The sequence below is a fragment of the Sceloporus occidentalis genome, unplaced genomic scaffold (genome assembly GCF_023333645.1).
Source record: "Sceloporus occidentalis isolate IW3139 unplaced genomic scaffold, rSceOcc1.0.p SCAF_8, whole genome shotgun sequence".
NCBI classification, from domain to species: domain Eukaryota; kingdom Metazoa; phylum Chordata; class Lepidosauria; order Squamata; family Phrynosomatidae; genus Sceloporus; species Sceloporus occidentalis.
In genome coordinates this window covers 15,532,508-15,550,703 of record NW_028316988.1, presented here as the reverse complement: position 1 = coordinate 15,550,703, position 18,196 = coordinate 15,532,508, and the positions used below count along the sequence as shown (strand labels likewise).

The following is an 18,196-nucleotide window of genomic DNA, read 5'->3' as shown; positions in this document are numbered from 1 at the left end:
CAATGGCAAACCTCCAAGAAAACCCATGGTAGGTTTGCCGTAGGGTTGCCATAAATTGAAACCGACTTCAAGGCACACAACAAACAAACAAACAGTTCAACCTTTTGAAAACCTCCAAGCGGTTTGTAATGATGCAGCAACAAAACCCACAATAGACAATGGAACCTAGTAATCCAGCATGAGAACAGCAATAAAACATTTCATTAAGATTGTTTAGGATAACTGGTTAGGTTGGTCATCAGGAAAACATCTTATTCCAAATACCATTATGGGTGCCGTAATGGAAAACATCGTCCTTTATATCATCATCATTTTCATCAGCCATCATCATCTATCATTTATATCCTGTCCTTTCCCCAATAATGGGACTCAAGTTGGTTGACAGCATATAGAAAGGTGATACAAATTAAAAACTTCAATAAGCATATAAACATAAAGATTATTCAAAAGACATTTAAAATTAAAATTCATTAATAACTGCATGCAAACCACCCAAAAAACACACTACTATCTTCCCTGCCTCCTGTTTTCAGTGGACAGCTGGAAGATTTTTAAGTGGTCACTGTTTATATGCCGTGCTTCTGCTATTCCGATTAAATCGATGTCTGTGTTTGTTTTATGTTTTTCTGTTGCGTTGTGACTTAAAAGAACCTTGTTGGCTTTATTTGACTGCATCCAGATGGTAGTTGTTAGCATTGTTGATACACCACATTAAAAGCAGGTTAATTTTCGAGGGGAAGAAACATGCAAGGCTACAAAGGACGGCCACATCATCAGGTTTCCTCCATTTGCTATTTGAAGATATAGTCATGTCAGTCTGTAGAATCAGTATGTAGAGAGATTTTGCAGCACCTTTGAGACAAACTGAAAGAAAGCTAACAGCATGAGATACTATGGTCTTAGTGTGGTTTTAATGCCTGCAATTTTATACTATTTTAATTGTTTAATTGTGTGTTTTTAGATTTTATTTGTGAGTTGCCTTCGGTCCCTTTGAGCTTTCATAGACTAAAGTCTACTTCCTCAGATGCTCATAGACCGCTTTAGTCTATGAAAGTTCATGCTGCCAACTTCGTTCTTTCAGTTTGCTATTACTGTTAGCTATGATTACAATGGCATTATCTGTTGAATGCTGAGTGTGGAAGCAAATTCATGGCCGGTGACCTTTCAAGAGGTACATGAGACCACCACCACAATGCCATCCAAAATAAAACGAATAGAATAAACTAATAATAATAATAATGATAATGATAATAATAATAACAATAATTAATAATAATAATCTGACACAATTCCCCCTATTTGTAGAACATGGGTGGACAACTGAAAAAAGGTCAGGAGACCTTGGGGGCCACATACCTCTCCGCATACTGTACTCATTCCTGTAATATATATAGTATTTTTCATGTTGTCTCCAACTTATGGCAACCCTAAAGCAACCCCATCACAGTGTTTTCTTGGTAAGTTTGATTTGTGATGAATCAATAATTCATGCTGAATCAGGCATCAAATCAAGTAGTGGAGTTGCAAGCTGGAGCGGGGAAATGGGTGCCTTGGAGAGTGGTGAAGTCTCCTCCTTTGGAGGTTTTCAAACAGAAGCTGGATGGCCATCTCTCCACAGTGCTTTGATGGTGTATTCCTGCATGGCAGAATGGGGTTGGATGGATTGGATGGCCCTTGGGGTCCCTTCCAACTCTATGATGCTATGACAAGGGAAAAGGGAAGCATTAGCTGGGCACTCTGGAGCATCGAGGGCGTAGTGCTTTGCATAGCCACACACTAAGGTCATGGAAAAATGGTATAAACCAGACGTTCACCTTGACTCTTAAATTCCTCTGCTGCTTTCAGCAAATGTCTCTGTCCTAGTCTGTTTGCTGTCTTAATCCTGTGTTGCAAATGATTTCTGTTTTGCCCGGAGTCCTGTCCCTTGAAAGGAGAAGATGCCTTTTAAAGAAATTCTTAGGTGTGTAAAGAGCCGAGGTTCAATCTGAAGTCCTATCCTTTGGTTTGCATGCCCTGGTTTCCTGTTTACCGTGGGGCATCCAATGCAAATAAACATCTGGGGTGTAATAAGCACCCTCTGAATGCCCAACCCTTGTGGTTAAGCCTGACTTTGGTAAATGAAGGAGGCCATTGGCCATGCCTGACTCCTTACTAGGTCATCTTCTGTATGTGAAACGCAAGCATACAGGGCTTTTCATGCAGGTGGTAAATCTCTAGGGAAGGAGAGGGCCTGTCCCATGACTATTTTGCTTTATTTATTTGCAGTCTCTATAAACAGCAAAAAAAAAATAAATTGCAACCCAAAGACCATATAAAGAGGGACGATGCAGAATTATGTAGGAAGGGAAGTAACCCTTCAGTCTGGAGGGAAGACTAGTAAAGAAGTGTCTGTGCTGAAAGGACTAAGCATCGGTCGACCGTATGGCAATTCCAAAGCACGTGGGACACCACCAAGAAGACCCTGTCTATAGCGGTCGCCAACCATAACATATTAGTAGGGATTTGAACCAAGGTCTTTTGCAGTCCTAATGCAACACTTATTACTATACAGTGGGTCCTTGATATCTGCTGGGGTTTGGTTCCAGAACTCCCAGTAGATGTCAAAATCTATGGATACTCAAGTCCGGTTATATACAACAGCATAGTAAAATGGTGTATTTTATATAAAGGATTTCCTCTGTGGGGAAAAATATTGGAATATTTTTAAGCCATGGATGCTGGACTCCCTGGGTGCAGAATCAATGGATATGGAAGGCCTAGAGATTCCTAGAGAGAACGTATTAATCCATTCCGCATTTGTAGAAAACACTTCTCTAGGCATTTGAAGGTCCTGCAGCATGGTCCTATGATCAACTTCTGACACATGTTGTCTATAGAGTTGTGCTGGAGGTCCTAGAGATCCCTAGAGAGGTTTTCTCTCCAGTAATAAACAATGTGGAGTTTTTTTATTTGTGTTTTTTCACTTTCACAGGGGTCTTGCACCCCTAACCCTTAGCAATACACACACACACACACACACACGCGCTTTTCTTTTTGGATGGTATGTCACAATGTTTGCACGCAAGATGATATGTCTGGAGTGAGGAGGGAGAGTGTGTTTGTTCCTGTTTGTGGGCCTTGGTGACATAAACCAGCTGAGGAAGCAAGCGCCTTTGACTCATGAGGAGGCTTGGCCTGGGAGACTCCCAGAATTGCTAAAGACTGTCTCAACCAGAAAGGACAGGAGGGCTGCTGAGAAAAGCCCAGGAGGGACTGAGATCTGGTGTCACTGGAATGCACAAGCGCAGCAGCATCTGTGCAAATTAATGGGTGGCAGAGGTGGAGGCTCAAACCGCCATTTTGTGCCTCACAGAGCCTGTGGAACTCATTGCCCCTGGATATTTTGATGGTGCTTATTGGCAATGTAATTGTCTGTTGCATTTGTATTGTTCCCTGTGCACAATCCCAACAGCTCTGAAGAGGAATGCAAACCATCTTCCTCTCTGTTTTTATGCTGACAACATGTGGGGAAAGTCAGTCTGACAGCAAGTGATATGCATCATCATCATCATCATCATCATCATCATCATCATCATCATCATCTTGATCTTTCCATAGCTACTCAATCTTTCTCCCCCCCAGCTTATGGTCTTTCTCTTTTTCTCTAGGTCCCACTGGAGGAGCGCACCATTTTCTCAGGGAACGTCTTCCAATACTTGGAGGAGAACAAGAAGTGGAGGAACCGCTTCAGCCTCGTGCCCCACAACTATGGGTTGGTGCTCTACGAGAACAAGCTGGTGAGGAGGCCCTCCTTGTTGGACAAAAGGAGGGATGGTTGTGCTTGGCTGAAGGGGAGGAGGAGAAGGCATGATAGCTTTTTTTCTGTCCTAAATCATTGGGCAAAAAAGAAATGTCTAGCTGCACTGGTTCCTCCTCAGTGCCTTCTTCTCCACCTTTCCCAGTGGAAGGCAGAGAGATGAGTAACCCAGAGTAAATCCACTTTTCCCTTTCTTCCTCCTGGAGAAGAAAGGAACCCGTCTGTGTGCCAAGTAGCCAAAAGCACTCTGAGGCTTAACAGAAAGTTCAAGAAAGTGTCACTCTATGTACTCTGGATTCAGTCAGGTTTCTGGGAATCATACCTTGGAGCCTTTTTCTCCAAGCATAGCTTAGAAAGTTCCAAAGTTGCAGAAACAAGTTATATTCCACCTTAGAACCGAGAACCAGCATAACTAAAATCCCTGATGGCCCCTAACTAAAATAGTCCCTTGCCACTTACAGATTGGCAAGGGGTATCTTCTCCATCTTGCATTGCCCTCTGCTATCTGAAATGGTCAATGAATCCTTTGATATCTGGATGTAGATTCATTCATAGCCATTAGATTATGCATGACTGCATTATTACAGAAGGGCATCTGATGGGCATGGGAGAGATCTAGTCCTCTAGGATCTCTCCAGGTTGAGCACCTTTCAAGATCTCTTCTGCACCGGATCTGGCTGTGAGTCTTGCTACTCAGAGACATCGGCCGAGTAGCACTTAGCGTTGCAAAGCAAATGTCTCTCTGAGAACACTTTGTACCAGCTACCTGTTGAGTCCTCCTTATCTGAAATGCTTGGGACTAGTAGTGTTTTGGATTTTGCAGGTTTTTTTTTTTTTTTTGGATTTTGGAACAGTTGCATATGCATAATGGAGAAATCTTGGAGAAGGGACCCAAGTCTAAACATAAAATACATTTATGTTTTGCACACACCTTATACACATTGCCTGAAGGTAATTTTGTTACCTTTATGCCATGTTTTTAAGATTTTTGTGCATGAAACCGGAAAGCAAAACCGTCACCATCTCAGCCATTCTGGATAAGGGAGACTCAACTTGCACATACATTATAAGCCAAAGTTCTATTTAAATAAAAAGACCTTGTTTGCTAGTGAAAGGAAAAAAGACAAGTGGCCGACTGAGCCTCCCATGGGAGGGAATTCCACAATCTAAGAGCAACCACCAAGTAGCCTCTCTCCTGTTTCTTCACGAATCATGTCTGTGATGGTGGTAGAACCAAGAGAAAGACTTCCTCCAAAGATCTTAAAAACCCAGGCAGGGAGATGTGGTCTTTTAGTATGTTGGATCTGCTGAAGTTTCTGAACACCTTCCAAAGGCAGCTCCCCACTGGAGTGGCATTGGCACGTGTTGCCATGGTCAGATGTAACATCTCAAGGAACTTCCCTCATCCCTTACTGTTTACAAGGGCTGATGGAAGCTGTGATCCAAGACTGGAGAGCCCACATGTTCCTCATCTATGATGTGAAATATTTAGGGGCTCATCTTTTGTTGAACCATCATGGCAGTGATGAAGATTTGAATTGCTTTTGGATCTGTTGACTGGATGTCTCTCCTTGTGTTGCCCTTCCACAGGCGTACGAAAGGGGATTGCAGCCTCGAATCCTTATCAACAGTGCCGGCTACAAGATCCTCACCTCCCTGGAACAGTATTTGGATTTGCTCAACAGCAACTTACCAGGTGAATCTCCATACTTTCTCAACATCTTCTGGGACAGGGCCCAGCAGGGGTTGGGCACCTTCTTTCCTGGAGATGAATCGGGCCAGGTCCCGGGTAGTAAGAGCTTTGAGCTAAAAGATGCTAGGATTTTTGGTCCCACTTTTTTTGATACCTCCTTCCTCAAGGGAACGTGGCCTCCAAGAAATTAAATGTAACCCTTGAGGTTGAAGAAGTTCTCCACCCTTGCGTTAAAGGAGTTATTCTCATCCTTGAGACACTGAGGAGGGAAAACCAGTTTAGGGAGCCAGGAACAGATGCCTATCATTAGTTCCCAGAAGCTGCATTCTCATGGTGGGTAGGCCAAAGACAAAAGAGTTGGGGTCAAGAAGTGCTAGAATTTTAAAATAGATGAAAAACTGGGAAACACTGAAGGATAGTATTGTGTAAAGAGAGGTCTGGCCATCTTGGGGACACCAGGAGAGCTGGATTGGGTTTCAGGTGCTGAGGTTCTCTTGCCTTAATTTAGTGACTGAAGCAGAAAGGGATGTGAGAGAGGGCAGGTCAATATTGCTCCAGGTATTGCTCCTTGGAAGAGGCCTAAATAAGCAACAGATCCTGTCTGATCTTGGAAGCTAAGTAGGATCAGGCTTGGTGAGGACTTGGATGGGGGACTCCTAAGGTATCCCAGGTGCTGTAGGCTATATTTCAGAGGAAGGCAATGGCAAACCACCTCCAAGAAAATCCTTTCAAATGCATAAGATCTCCATAAGCTAACAGGTGTCTTGATGTCCCACAGACACCTTGGCCTGAATCCTATTGTTAGCCCTAACTAGAGCAGTCATCGAATCAACTGAATTTGCCTATGCATTGACCCACCATTCAAAATGGATTCAGTGGGTCTGCTCTAGTTAGGACTAGGATTCCAGACGTTGTCTTGCATAAGACTTGCAAGGCATCCTTTTGCTCTCTTTTGTGGAATGAGGATGGAAAACAGTTGTGCCACCTGCTTTCCGATTTCTCTGGAGCTTGGAAGGAGGAAAACATAGCCGCTGCCTTGCTTGGCATGCATCATCAAGTTTTGGAGACAGAAACGGTGTGCGTCCGGCTTGTAAAACAGTGCAGTCAGGGAATGTGTTTGGTGGGTGGAGTGGAAGGAGGGTGTTCTTTCCAGCAGGAGTCCAAGAGGTCTGAAAAGGCTTTTGTTCAGAGAGGAGCTGGCCAAGCCCAGCAGGTTCTCACTTGGTGAAGTCACCTCTTCAGGGAGTGGCTGATGTTACTTTTAACCGGACCAGCAGTTACAGAGTCCGCTGCACTGCGGAAAAGCCTGAAAGCCTCTAGAGTTGTTATTATTTTTAAGTAATCTGTCCACTTTACTCCTTGAGGCCTCGTTGCTTAGAAGGGTAGGGCCTTTTGTAATGTGCTGTATTGTCTCCATTTGTGGAGTTTTCCCACCCGTTGTAATGGTTTTAACTGCTTTAAAGCCCTCCGTATCCATGGATTCTCCGTGCACGGATTCCACCATCCTTGGCTTGATAATATTCCTCGCCAAAAATAAATTCCAAAATGCAAACCTTGATTTTGCCATTTTAATAAGGGACATCATTTTACCACCCCATTGCATATAAGGGGACTTGAGCATCCATGGATTTTGGATCTCCACAGAGGGGTCCTAGAACCAAACCCCAGCAGATGCCAAGCCATAACCATGGATCTGCAGGAGTGATTGAGGATAGGGTTACTTGGAGGTCTCTCATTCATAGGGCTGCTATGGATTGAGGTTGACTTGAAGGCAATGAACAACAATAGATTGTGGTGCAGCATGAGTAGATACAGTTCCAGTTGCTTGTACACATTGGGGACAGACCCGACATGACAACTTGGCACCATGCATCTTAAATAGAGGAATTCGGTAACTTGGGATGGCTGCCTGCTTTTCTCTGCTTTCATTGTGAAGGATTATGAGCCTTCCAGATGCTCTAACTTCCTATTTCTCCTGACCTCTGGGGAATTTGCCATCAGCGATTGAATCCAGAAGCAGCAGATGGGCTACAGATTTCGCCAGCCTCAAGGGACAAATCTAGGCTTTCGACATCCCAGTCAAGCTTGCATCTCAGTTCAGTTTGCAGAATTTGAACTAAGACTTTGGTGTGTGTGTGTGTGTGTGTGTGAATATATGATAATATGCAAGATCTCTTAAATATTTTATTCCCTTTCAATGACAGCGACAAATTAGTAGCTGCAGTTGACCACTTGGAATTAAAGGCTGCCTCTGCACTGCAGAAATAATGCAGTTTGACACCACTTTAAGTGCTTTCACTTCATGCTGTGGAATCCTGGGATTTGTAGTTTGTTGAAGCACCAGAGCTCTCTGACTGAGCAGGCTGTATCTCCTACAAAATTACAAACCCTGGAATTCTACAGTATTGAGCCATGGCAGGTAAACCTGTCCATGATTTTGGCCCCCAAATCTTCCCTCAACTTATACATCAGGTCAACTTATAGATAAATAAAATAAATCCTTCCTGTTTGTTTGTTTTAGGCCCTACACCCAAGTCGGGCAACGCCTCCATCTTGAAATGTCCTACCCAGTTCCCCCTTATCCTTTGGCACCCTTACGCTCGGCATTACTACTTCTGTGTGATGACTGGCAAGGAGCAAGAGAAATGGCGAGCTGTCTTCCAGGATTGTGTGCGACACTGTAACAACGGTAAGCCTGTGTATGCTTTTTGGTGTGCTATCCGTGGTAGCTTTATATGTGCATGCAACCACCACTTCAGATCTAGAGTGCTCCTCTAGATCTCTGAGGTTTCCCCATGCACTGGAAGATGTAAACTGTCTTCACCATCACAAGGACAAGAAGCTTGAGCATTGGACCTGAGCATTGGACTTTGGGTGCAATTCTCCGCTCAGCCATGAAACCCACCTTGGGGAAGTTGCACGGTCTGAGCCTCAAGGGAGGGCAATGGCAAACTTCCCCTGAACAAATCTTGCCAAGAAAACCTCATGCTAGGGTTGCCTTAGGGTGGGCATAAGTAGGAAATGACTTGAACACACACAACAACAGCATTTATAGTTCTCATCCAGAGACCTCCCAAATTGCAAACCCCAAGATTCCATAGGAGGGGAAAGAAAATATTAATAATAAAAAAGAATGATATTAAAAGATATAACAAATGTATTAAACCATCCATCATTCAAGCCTAGAATGTGGTCATGGCTGTTAAAATGGAATCATAATGCTGTAACTGTGCAGCATGAAATGGCCCCAGGTGAAGCAACGTAGTGTTTTTCCATGGCGGAGTCCCAAGTTGCAATTCCTCTGAATGCATGCCAGGTTGTTGGGAAGAAAGACGGAGTGAAATTACCAAATGGGCATGCGGTGGCTTGCAATCGTGACTCTGCCTTAGTTAGCTATCAGTTTTGATTTAGGAGCAGTAGTAGTCATCATCCCGCAGCCCTCCAAATGGGATTGGATTCCCACTCTCAACATTCTTCACCATTGCCAATGCTGGCAGTGTGGTGCAATGGTTTTAGTGTTGGAATACAACTCTGGAGCCCAGGGCTCAATTCCCAGCTTGACCATGAAATCCACTGGGTGACCCTGAGTGCAAGTCACTTGCTTTCAGCCTCAAGGGAAGGCAATGGGAAACCTCCTCTGAACCAATCTTGCAAAAAACAAAAACAAACCCATGATAGCTTCACCTTACGGTCACCATAAGTCAGAAATGACTTGGAGGCACACAACAACAACAACAACAACAACAACAACAACAACAACAACAAGATGCACCCATAGTCTTTGGTGGTATCACATTGCCTGAGCTTCTGATATAACCTGCTTGAAGGTCAAGGCTGCTCCCAGCAACATCTGTCTTTCCCTTTCAACCTGGCAGCCCAGATGTGTGCCAACTTCTATGTGCCACCTTCTGCCGCCTCCTTTACAGAGGGCCCCCTGGCATATTTTGACGGGTACCGTTAAGGTCAAGACAGCCCCCCTTCCCACACCCTTGCTCTGCACGCTGGGAAGTTAACCCTACCTTAGGTGAGGCCTTGTTGGCAGAGGGTGGCAGTTCTATTATAAATTTTGGTATGTGGTGGTCCCCACCCATCCTGCCCCATCCCTTGGCTTGGCCGCTTTCCTGCTTTTGGGCTGGTTGTGTGTGTGTGCAGAATGTACTATATGGGTGGGAGAGAGTGAAAAAGAAAAGGAAAACAACCCAGAGAAGGAGGGAAAAGGTGATTTATCACCACCTACCCACCCTGCCAGACTCCCATGGGTGCTACCCTCCCTCCTGGCATTCTGAACTGGGCACAGCCCACTGCCTGGTGCACAATAGCTGCCCTTGTCTTCCCCTCCTCTCTCTCTCTTTCCTTCCTCCCTTTTCTTTCTTTTTTGAGCTCTCATGTTTGGGAGTTAGCTCTTTGACTTTTGCTGCAGTGTGTGTGTGTCTGCTTGCCCGGGTGTGTGTTTTATGTCACCGCCATCAAGGTTAATTTATTGCTCGGCACCAGATGGCGAAATGCCACCTTCCTCAGTGAAAGTCCTCTGTGGTTCAGGCTGGCTGTTCTATCTTTGGCTGCATAAGGGCAGATAGAAAGGGGTGGAGGGAGGGATGCAGGAAAGACCCCAAGATTGAGGTGAATGTAATGGTTAGAGCATTGGACTAGGACACGGGTGACCAGGGTTCAAATCCCGGCTCAGCCATGGAAACCCATTGGGTGGCCTTGGGCAAGTCACATTCTCTCAGCCTCAGAGGATAGCAATTGTGAACTTCCTCTGAAGAAACTTGCCCAGAAAATGCATGATAGGTTCACCTTAGGGTCACCATAAGTCGGAGATGACTCGAAAGCACACAACAAACTTGGATGGCACAGTGTGTTTGTATGTATGCATGCATGCCGCTTTTCATCCAAAGCAAGATTCATTGTGGCTCACAAAACGAATCTGCTAAAACCTAGCAATAAAAATAGCAATTAAAAAACCCATCACATTGCTGCTTCAGTGAGACTGACCATCCAATCTCTTGCTGTTTTATTCAGTGAAGTGATCCACAAAATATCATTGATATCAGAAACATTGGGAGACACAGTACTGGCAAAGGAGCAGCTGACACCTTGTTTTCCTTCAGCACTGGGCTCCTATCAGTGTGGAACAACTGCTCCAACTGAACCATTGATAATCCAGCCCTGCATGCATGTGCAAGGATACACAAGCACAGCTCAGCTGTGACATTTGGTCCTCCAAATCCAGCCCCCAAGGATCTGCTTTTTGCAACCTTGTGAGACGATGCACTAATGTCCTGTGTTCATCTTCCTTTTCCAGAGGATGCAAGAAATATGCTCTTGCATGTCCTGGGCATCTAGTACATCCCTTTGTATTGCAACCCCTTCATCTCCTTCATGAGGTCTTTCCAGCGTTTCCCCGTCTTTCATTCCCACTTCCTTGGAAAGAAGCAAATGTTGCTCAAGGAGGCTGTTCTCTGCTGCCTCCTGTGCAACATTTTTCCTCCGGTGCTCAGACCGACGCTTGCTGACAGTTCTGGGTCATGGAGACAACACACACTGGAATGGTCATCTCATGGTTTTGTGTCTTCTTTCTTCCACCCAATGCAGAGTGGTTTGCACCACTGCTTTGTATTCTTGCACCCGCAACCTTGCGGCCTTTCCTTGCTGCAGCCAGGCCCCAAAGCTGCTTGCTTTGTTTCAAGCAAAATCGGAAACAGGGCAAAAGAAGAGATATTGAGCATCCCCCCTTTTCTTTTCCCATTCTCTTCCCATGAATTACAGAGAGAGAATCTTTGGCAGCTGCAAAAGCAGCTTCAGGGAACCCTTGCCTCTCCATGGGAGTTTCTTTTCTCTCTCCCCCCATTTCCTTAAATTTTTGGAAGTCATGTGCTGTCTGTGATTCATCCTCTTGTCGGACTATTTTTAGCCCCTTGCTCTTGTTCCTTCTCTCCCCTCCCTACCATCCCTCCCTGGATTGCCAAAATGTGGCAATTTCCTTTTGGAAGGCTCCACTTCCGCCAGCGTGGCCCCTCTGGACATAAGTTGTCCTTTGGTGGATTTAACCCTGATTTCCTGAGCCGCCAAAGACTCAACTCCAACCTCATGTTTTGAACTTTTGTTTTGCTTTTGCTTTTCCTGAGCCCAGTTTTAGCCTTCATTTCAAAGGCTTCCTCCTTGGCTTGGACCTTTGAAGCCGGTGAAACATAGGGATCGGAAGCACAAATCATGCCCTGTGTGTAGAATAGGGAGATGGGATTCCCTGGTCACCACTATATTGCTGGAGACATGGCTCTGCAGAGTGCATAGCTGCAGGTGTCTCGATGCAAGTGAACCAAGTTGCATTCATGTTGACAGGGGAGAGAAAAACCTTTCAGTCACACAAGCCTGCCTGATCTTGGGTCAGGTCCCTTCATAACTAGAAATATCTCTGGCAGTAAGATACTAACCAATATGAATAGTTTTTTGTGGGGATCAACCTGCGTTCCCTTTCTCTCATCTTCTAATCATAGCGTAATATTTCTTGGTTGCTTTCTTGGTTGACAGCTCCCAGAATCCACTTGCATGCATGGCCACTGGCCTTTTTGGACATGAGGATTGTCCAGAAAGCAACTTCCTTTCGTGCTCCAGATTTAAACAAACCCACAGGCTTGTTGTGAGGATAAAAATAGAGAAGATGATCATATATGGGGCCGTGAGCTCCTTGAAGCAAAAGTGGGTTACAAATCTAGCAGATAAATGTATTTGTATTTTTATTTTGCACTTGTAATTTTATCGTCACACAGTGGAGAGAAATGGATGCAAAAGAGCTTTATCTTTTTAGCTCTGGTAAGCATAATGTTTCCTTGGTACAAGAGTTTTCTTGATGCTTGGATTTAAATCAAACCAAGAGCTATCAAGGTGGGTTTTTTCCCGAGGGGCAGATTAATTTCTATTACTTCGTTGCCTTGATGAACTAAATGAATTTACCTGCCTTTCCCCCTCCTTTCATCCCCACCATCCATTTCCAGGAATCCCAGAGGACTCCAAAGTGGAAGCTCCTGCCTTCACAGATGCCGTCCGCATGTACCGTCAGTCGAAGGAACAGTATGGCACTTGGGACATGCTCTGTGGCAATGAGGCACAGGTGAGTCTTGGAGGGGAGCATTTCCTGAAAGCAGAAGCCCCCATAGAGATCTGGGGAGAGGGACGGAGAAATACAATGCAATATCTAGGGTAGCCACTAAGAAAGAACTCTTGGCCAGTCTCACTGTAAGAATCCAGCTATTGCTTTGAAACAGAAGCAGACATCTCTCTTCTCAACAGTGGCAAAAATATGAGAGAATGCCTCTTCTCAGCCATGGTAAACATAAGAGAGAATGCCTCTTCTCAGCCATAGTAAACATAAGCAAGAACACCTCTTCTCAACAGTGATAATAATATAAGGGAATGCCTCCTCTCAACAGTGGTGAACCAAAGGGAGAATGCTTCTCCTCACCAGGGGCAAAATACAAAGGAATGGCCCTGCAGCTTGCCTTGAACTCATTGCAGGAAAGGTGGGGTTCAAACAAACTCACAAATAAAGAACTGCTGCGTTTCTTTTATCTTTCCAGGTCTTGAGCAATTTGGTGATGGAGGAGCTCCTTCCCGAACTGAAGAACATGATTGGCCCCCGGCTGAAGGGCAAAGCCCAGGAGAGGCACAGGGTGTGGATCCAGGTGAGCAGATGATGAGCACAGTGTTCCCAAAGTCCCTTTGAGTATGGTTATGTATACATTGAACTTCTGGAACTCGGTGCCAAGGACACTTTGGGGTTATTTGTACCACCGAGTTATAGCATTCTTCGTATCTCTCCAACTATCAAGGCCAGCGCACACCCCAAGAGCACTCTCATACTGCAGCATTTCATTGCATCTAGAGATCTCCCCAAGTGGGCAAAGGTTTGTGGTAGCAAAGCTGAATTTAAGTGTGTCTGCATGTGCTTTCAAGTCAGCTGCTGACTTATGGCGACCCCCATGAATTTCATATGGTTTTCTTATGGGGAGAAAAATACTCAGAGGTGGTTTATCCAGTTTCTTCCTCTGAAATATAGCCTACAGCATCTGGGATTCATTGGCAGTCTCCCAACCAAGTACTAGCCAGGGCTGATGATGCTTAGCTTCCAAGATCAGATGGGACCTGGTGCCTTGCTGCTGTTGTTGTTGTTGTTGTGTCCTCAAGTGTTTCTGATTTATGGCAGCCTTAAGAGGAACCTATCAATGGGTTTTTCTGGGGCTGAATGTGTGTGACTCACACAACGTCATCCCATGGGTTTCCACCACTAAGCAAGGAATTGAACCCTGATCTCCAGAGTCATAGTCCACTACTCAACCAATACACCACACTAGTTTCTAGTGTGACCATACTGCCTGTGATGTGTACAAGTTGAATTGAAACATCCCCATCAAGAATGGGGATTGCTTACTAAGATGTACAAAAAAGTAAGATGTGTTCTTTCCCCATCTCTTCTTCTCCTTCCATACCTCCCCACCCTTTTCCATTTCTTTTTCCAGGTCTCTGATGCTGTGTACAGGATGGTCTATGACCAGACGAAAGCCCGTTACGATGCGGCTGTGACAGAATGTGACCTTCAGGCCCCTAAACTGAAGAGCACCATCCGCACAGATATGGACCAGATCATCCAATCCAAAGAGCACTTGGCCAGCAAGATACGAGGTGGGCAACTGGCCGCTTCTCTTCAGTTGCCTGGCCCTTTTTCTTTGGATGCCTAAACTGTATTTCTAATGGCTTTGCTGAAGTTTTCAGTTACTGCAATGCTACATATTTGGGGACTGAAAGAAAATTTCCGGGTGGGGGGCTAGGATTCTAATTTGTGGGGCAATGCCTTCATTTCCCCACCCCATAGATGTATTCCTGTCACAGCACTCCCTCAGGAAAGGACCAGTGACTGTCCCACTGTATCTTGTTGGACTGCGGCTCCTATAATCCCCAGCCGGTGTAGCTAATAGTGTAGGATTTATAGTAACGAGAGTCCAAAAATACTCATAGAAGGCCACAACTGTCCACCAATGGCCTAGCAGAACCAGTGCCCTCTTTCCCAATTTGGACAAGATGGTGCCCATTCTCCGCATTCGCTGTTGGAAACCCAATTGGACTGCCTGTTGAAAATTGGCAATAGAATCACTTCTTCCACCACAACTGAAGACAGCAGGCCAGATTAGGGGAATACTGCTCCCACAATCCCCAACAACGATGGGATTCTGAAGGTGTTAGTCCAAAAATCATTCCCTTGCCCCTCCAAAGCTTGGATGATATCTTGCAAGCTGACATCTTGCCTGCTGCTTCAGTCTTGACCTTGCTGTTGCTTTCTTTACTCCCCAACAGCTTCCGTCTTCTCCAAAGCTGAGATCTGCGTCCGGAACCATGTCCAACCATACATCCCTTCCATCCTGGAAGCCCTGATGATCCCCACCAGCCAGGGCTTTGCCGAGGTACGGGAGGTCTTCTTCAAGGAAGTCACCGACATGAACTTGAATATTGTCAACGAAGGGGGAACGGAGAAGCTGGGGGAGGTAAGATGGAAGCTTGGGGGTCTTGGTACTGGAAAGTGTTTTGGTGGGGGAGATAATCAAGGGGGAGAAGGGAAGGGGGTGTTTTGACATGAAGGTACATGAATTAAAAACCTAATGATGAAAAACAGTATGGGTGTACTTCAGTGAGCAAAGTAAATATGTTCCTGGACATTGCTCCCTTTACAGAAAATTTGGTATCAAGCTGTTATAATTGTGTAGAGTAGATATGGCCCTGTTGCTTCTTGGAGGACAGAGATCAGTGTCATATTTTTGGGGTTTTTGATATCTAGATACCTCTTGGTGCTCAAGCCTAGAGATACCATGGTTTTATACATTATTTTGGCTTTCTTTCTCTTACCTCTCCAAAAGTACATGGAGAAACTTTCTCAGCTGGCTTTCCACCCCGTCAAGATGCAATCATGCTATGAAAAGATGGACCAGCTGAAGTTGGAGGGCCTCCAGCAGAGGTTTGATGTGTCCAGTGCCTCAGTGTTCAAGCAAAGGGCCCAGATCCTGATGAGGCAGGTAAGGAAGTACCAAAAGATGGGTCGTAAATGATGTTTTATTCTTTTAATACCTATCTGTTTTATTACCGTAATAATTTAATTCCTTTTTAATGTTTTGAATTGTACTGTTTTTAAAGCCGTGAAGCCGCTCTGAGCCCCAGTCCTGGGAAATGAGTGGGATACAAATAAATATAGTAATATATAATATCTAATCCAACACTTCGTTCACCTAATGGTCTATAGGAGTTGTTAGTTGGCCGCAGCTGTCAGGGCTGATGGTAGCCAAGGCCCATACAACATCTGGAGGGGTTCCCATTCCCCAACCCACGAATCTAAAGGTTTGCTCAGAAGTGCCAAGCTTAGCCATCATGATGTATGTAAAAGCCATTGACTCATCTAGTCCTTTTCTGAAAGCCTTCTCAGCCTCCATACCCACTGTCATGTCATGAAACCAAGAGCCTATCTAGTTCTGTATAGTCCAGCCTACTCTTCCAGATTGCCAATGCATGGATTGATGTTTCTGTGGCCTGGCAGGGAATGGGCCACCAGCGCCTTCTAGTGGATGGGAGAGTCTTTGTGCACAATCCATGCCTCTTCTCTTGTGCCGCATTTTCTCCCTCTAGACTTACTACATGTTTGGACTAGTTGTAATGTTTTAATATTTAATAAACATTTGCATATGACAAATTTTCAACTACCCTTTGGTAAGAAAACTTGTCGTAAGCCGCTTTGAGTTCTGAACTGGGGAAAAGTCCTGAATATGATTATGACGATGTGTCTTTGTTTGTTTTTACCATCTCACAATATAGCAAATGGACGATACGGTCTACACTTTTGAGACTCTCCTCCATCAGGAGCTGGGGAAGTCGCTCAGCAAAGACGAACTGTGCAAAGCTATTCAGCGCATCCAGGAGCGTGTGCTCAAGGTAAGGCTCAGTGCTGCCTGGGTTCCCTCCGACAACCAACTTAGGTCCCACACAAACAATACATCTGCATACACAGAACCTTTCCATCTTTAGCTTCTATTTTTGTTGCCTCGTTTTTTTCTTCTTTTCTCTTTCCTCTCAAAGATAGTTATGGTGTTGGTGATTCCTCTTCCCAGTCTAATGAAGACTTCTGTGCACCTATCCTAGTTTCGTTTTGATTTTCTTTTCAGTGCTTTTAGTCTAAGTTATATTTTCTTGGGGCGGCAGGCACTGTCTTTGTTTCTGCTGAACAAAAAAATTCTGGTGCTTCAACCCTGCAAGTCCTGGATCCATGACATCAGAGGATACCCAGATGCATCCTTTTATTTCCTTCCTGAAAATTGGGTTTCCCCTTCAACAGTGTGACTCTGTTTCTCCTTTCTCCTCTTTTCCCATCAGAAATATGACTATGACAGCAGCACGGTGAGGAAGAAGTTCTTCCGGGAAGCCCTCTTGCAAATCACCATTCCCTTCCTACTGAAGAAGTTGGCACCCACATGCAAAGGGGTAAGGATGGCACCATGGCAGGGCAGAGGTGCTGCTGGGGTGAAAGAAGTCCTGCCATCCCAGTCATACATGACAAGCAAAGAGTATCGCACCCCCAGAGCTTGAACATGATTATCTTCTTTGACTGTGACTGCCAGAATCTCCTAGCAGCCATGCTAGCAAGACAGTTGTGGGAGTTGTTCTTGTGTTCCTTCAAGTCATTTCTGACTTATGGTGACCCCCCCAACGCAGACCTATTGTGGGGTTTTCTTGGCAAGATTTGTTCAGAGCAGGTTTGCTAATGACTTTCCCTGAGACGAGTCACACACTCTCAGCCTCAGAGTAAGGCCGGGGCAAGCCTTTGCTGGACAAATTTTTCCAAGTAAAACCTAGATGGGATTTCTGTGAGTCAGAGCTGACTTGAAAGTACAAAGCATGGAAAAGCTGGGGACCATATGGCCCTGGAGGTGTTGTTGAACTGTATGTCTCACCAGCCTGAGCCAGCACAGGAGGGCAGGCATGTTTTCATTCCTGGGTCCCCCATAACAGTCCTGGAGCCACACTGTGCCCACCCCTACCGTAATCTCTGGCTTTTCTGGTGACATCCTTTCTCTCGACAGGACCTGGCAAGGTTCCAGGAGCTGATTTTCGAGGACTTTGCCCGCTTCATCCTGGTGGAGAACACGTATGAAGAAGTGGTCCTCCAGTCGGTCATGAAAGACATTATGATGGGTAAGAAAAAAGTCATCTGTGCATGCATAGAGGAAGTGCAATGATTACCAGTCAGGTGGGATGGAGGGTATTTGGTCCTCTTTATGGTCTTCTTAACCCCAGGCCCTGCACATTACAAAAGGAAATTCATATGGAAAGCTTTGTCTAATTCTGGTTGGTACCTTTTAGTTTAGAAGGACACTAATAAGCTGAAGTACATTCAGGATGGAATAGAGGTCCAAAAACCCAAGTCCTGTAGGGCACAGTTGAAAGAGCATCTTAGATTTCGATTTAGAAAACAAGATAGCAGTCTTCAAATACCAGATGGACTATCAATGCAGACGATAGAGCAGATGTGCTCCAGAGGTCTGAAAACCAATGAGTGGGAATTTCAACAAAGTAGGAGGAGAAACATCCCAATGAGAATTGCTGTTCATCAGTGGAATAAATATCTTTGACGTAATACTCTTTGACATAATACTTAAGCAGAGTCTGGCTGGCTG

At 45.0% G+C, this 18,196-nt stretch overlaps 1 protein-coding gene across 1 annotated transcript in view; it reads left to right on the top strand.

The window, feature by feature from the left end:
- Nucleotides 1-18,196, top strand: part of LOC149308018 (protein Niban 2-like) — a 51,420-nt gene that overhangs the window by 30,352 nt on the left and 2,872 nt on the right. The window contains exons 3-13 of the mRNA XM_089534913.1: nucleotides 3,648-3,776; nucleotides 5,387-5,492; nucleotides 8,011-8,178; nucleotides 12,485-12,600; nucleotides 13,067-13,171; nucleotides 14,006-14,168; nucleotides 14,838-15,025; nucleotides 15,395-15,550; nucleotides 16,341-16,457; nucleotides 16,896-17,003; nucleotides 17,603-17,714. Of these exons, the coding sequence (XP_089391039.1) occupies nucleotides 3,648-3,776; nucleotides 5,387-5,492; nucleotides 8,011-8,178; nucleotides 12,485-12,600; nucleotides 13,067-13,171; nucleotides 14,006-14,168; nucleotides 14,838-15,025; nucleotides 15,395-15,550; nucleotides 16,341-16,457; nucleotides 16,896-17,003; nucleotides 17,603-17,714 (1,468 nt within the window). The remainder of the gene's footprint in view (nucleotides 1-3,647; nucleotides 3,777-5,386; nucleotides 5,493-8,010; nucleotides 8,179-12,484; nucleotides 12,601-13,066; nucleotides 13,172-14,005; nucleotides 14,169-14,837; nucleotides 15,026-15,394; nucleotides 15,551-16,340; nucleotides 16,458-16,895; nucleotides 17,004-17,602; nucleotides 17,715-18,196) is intronic.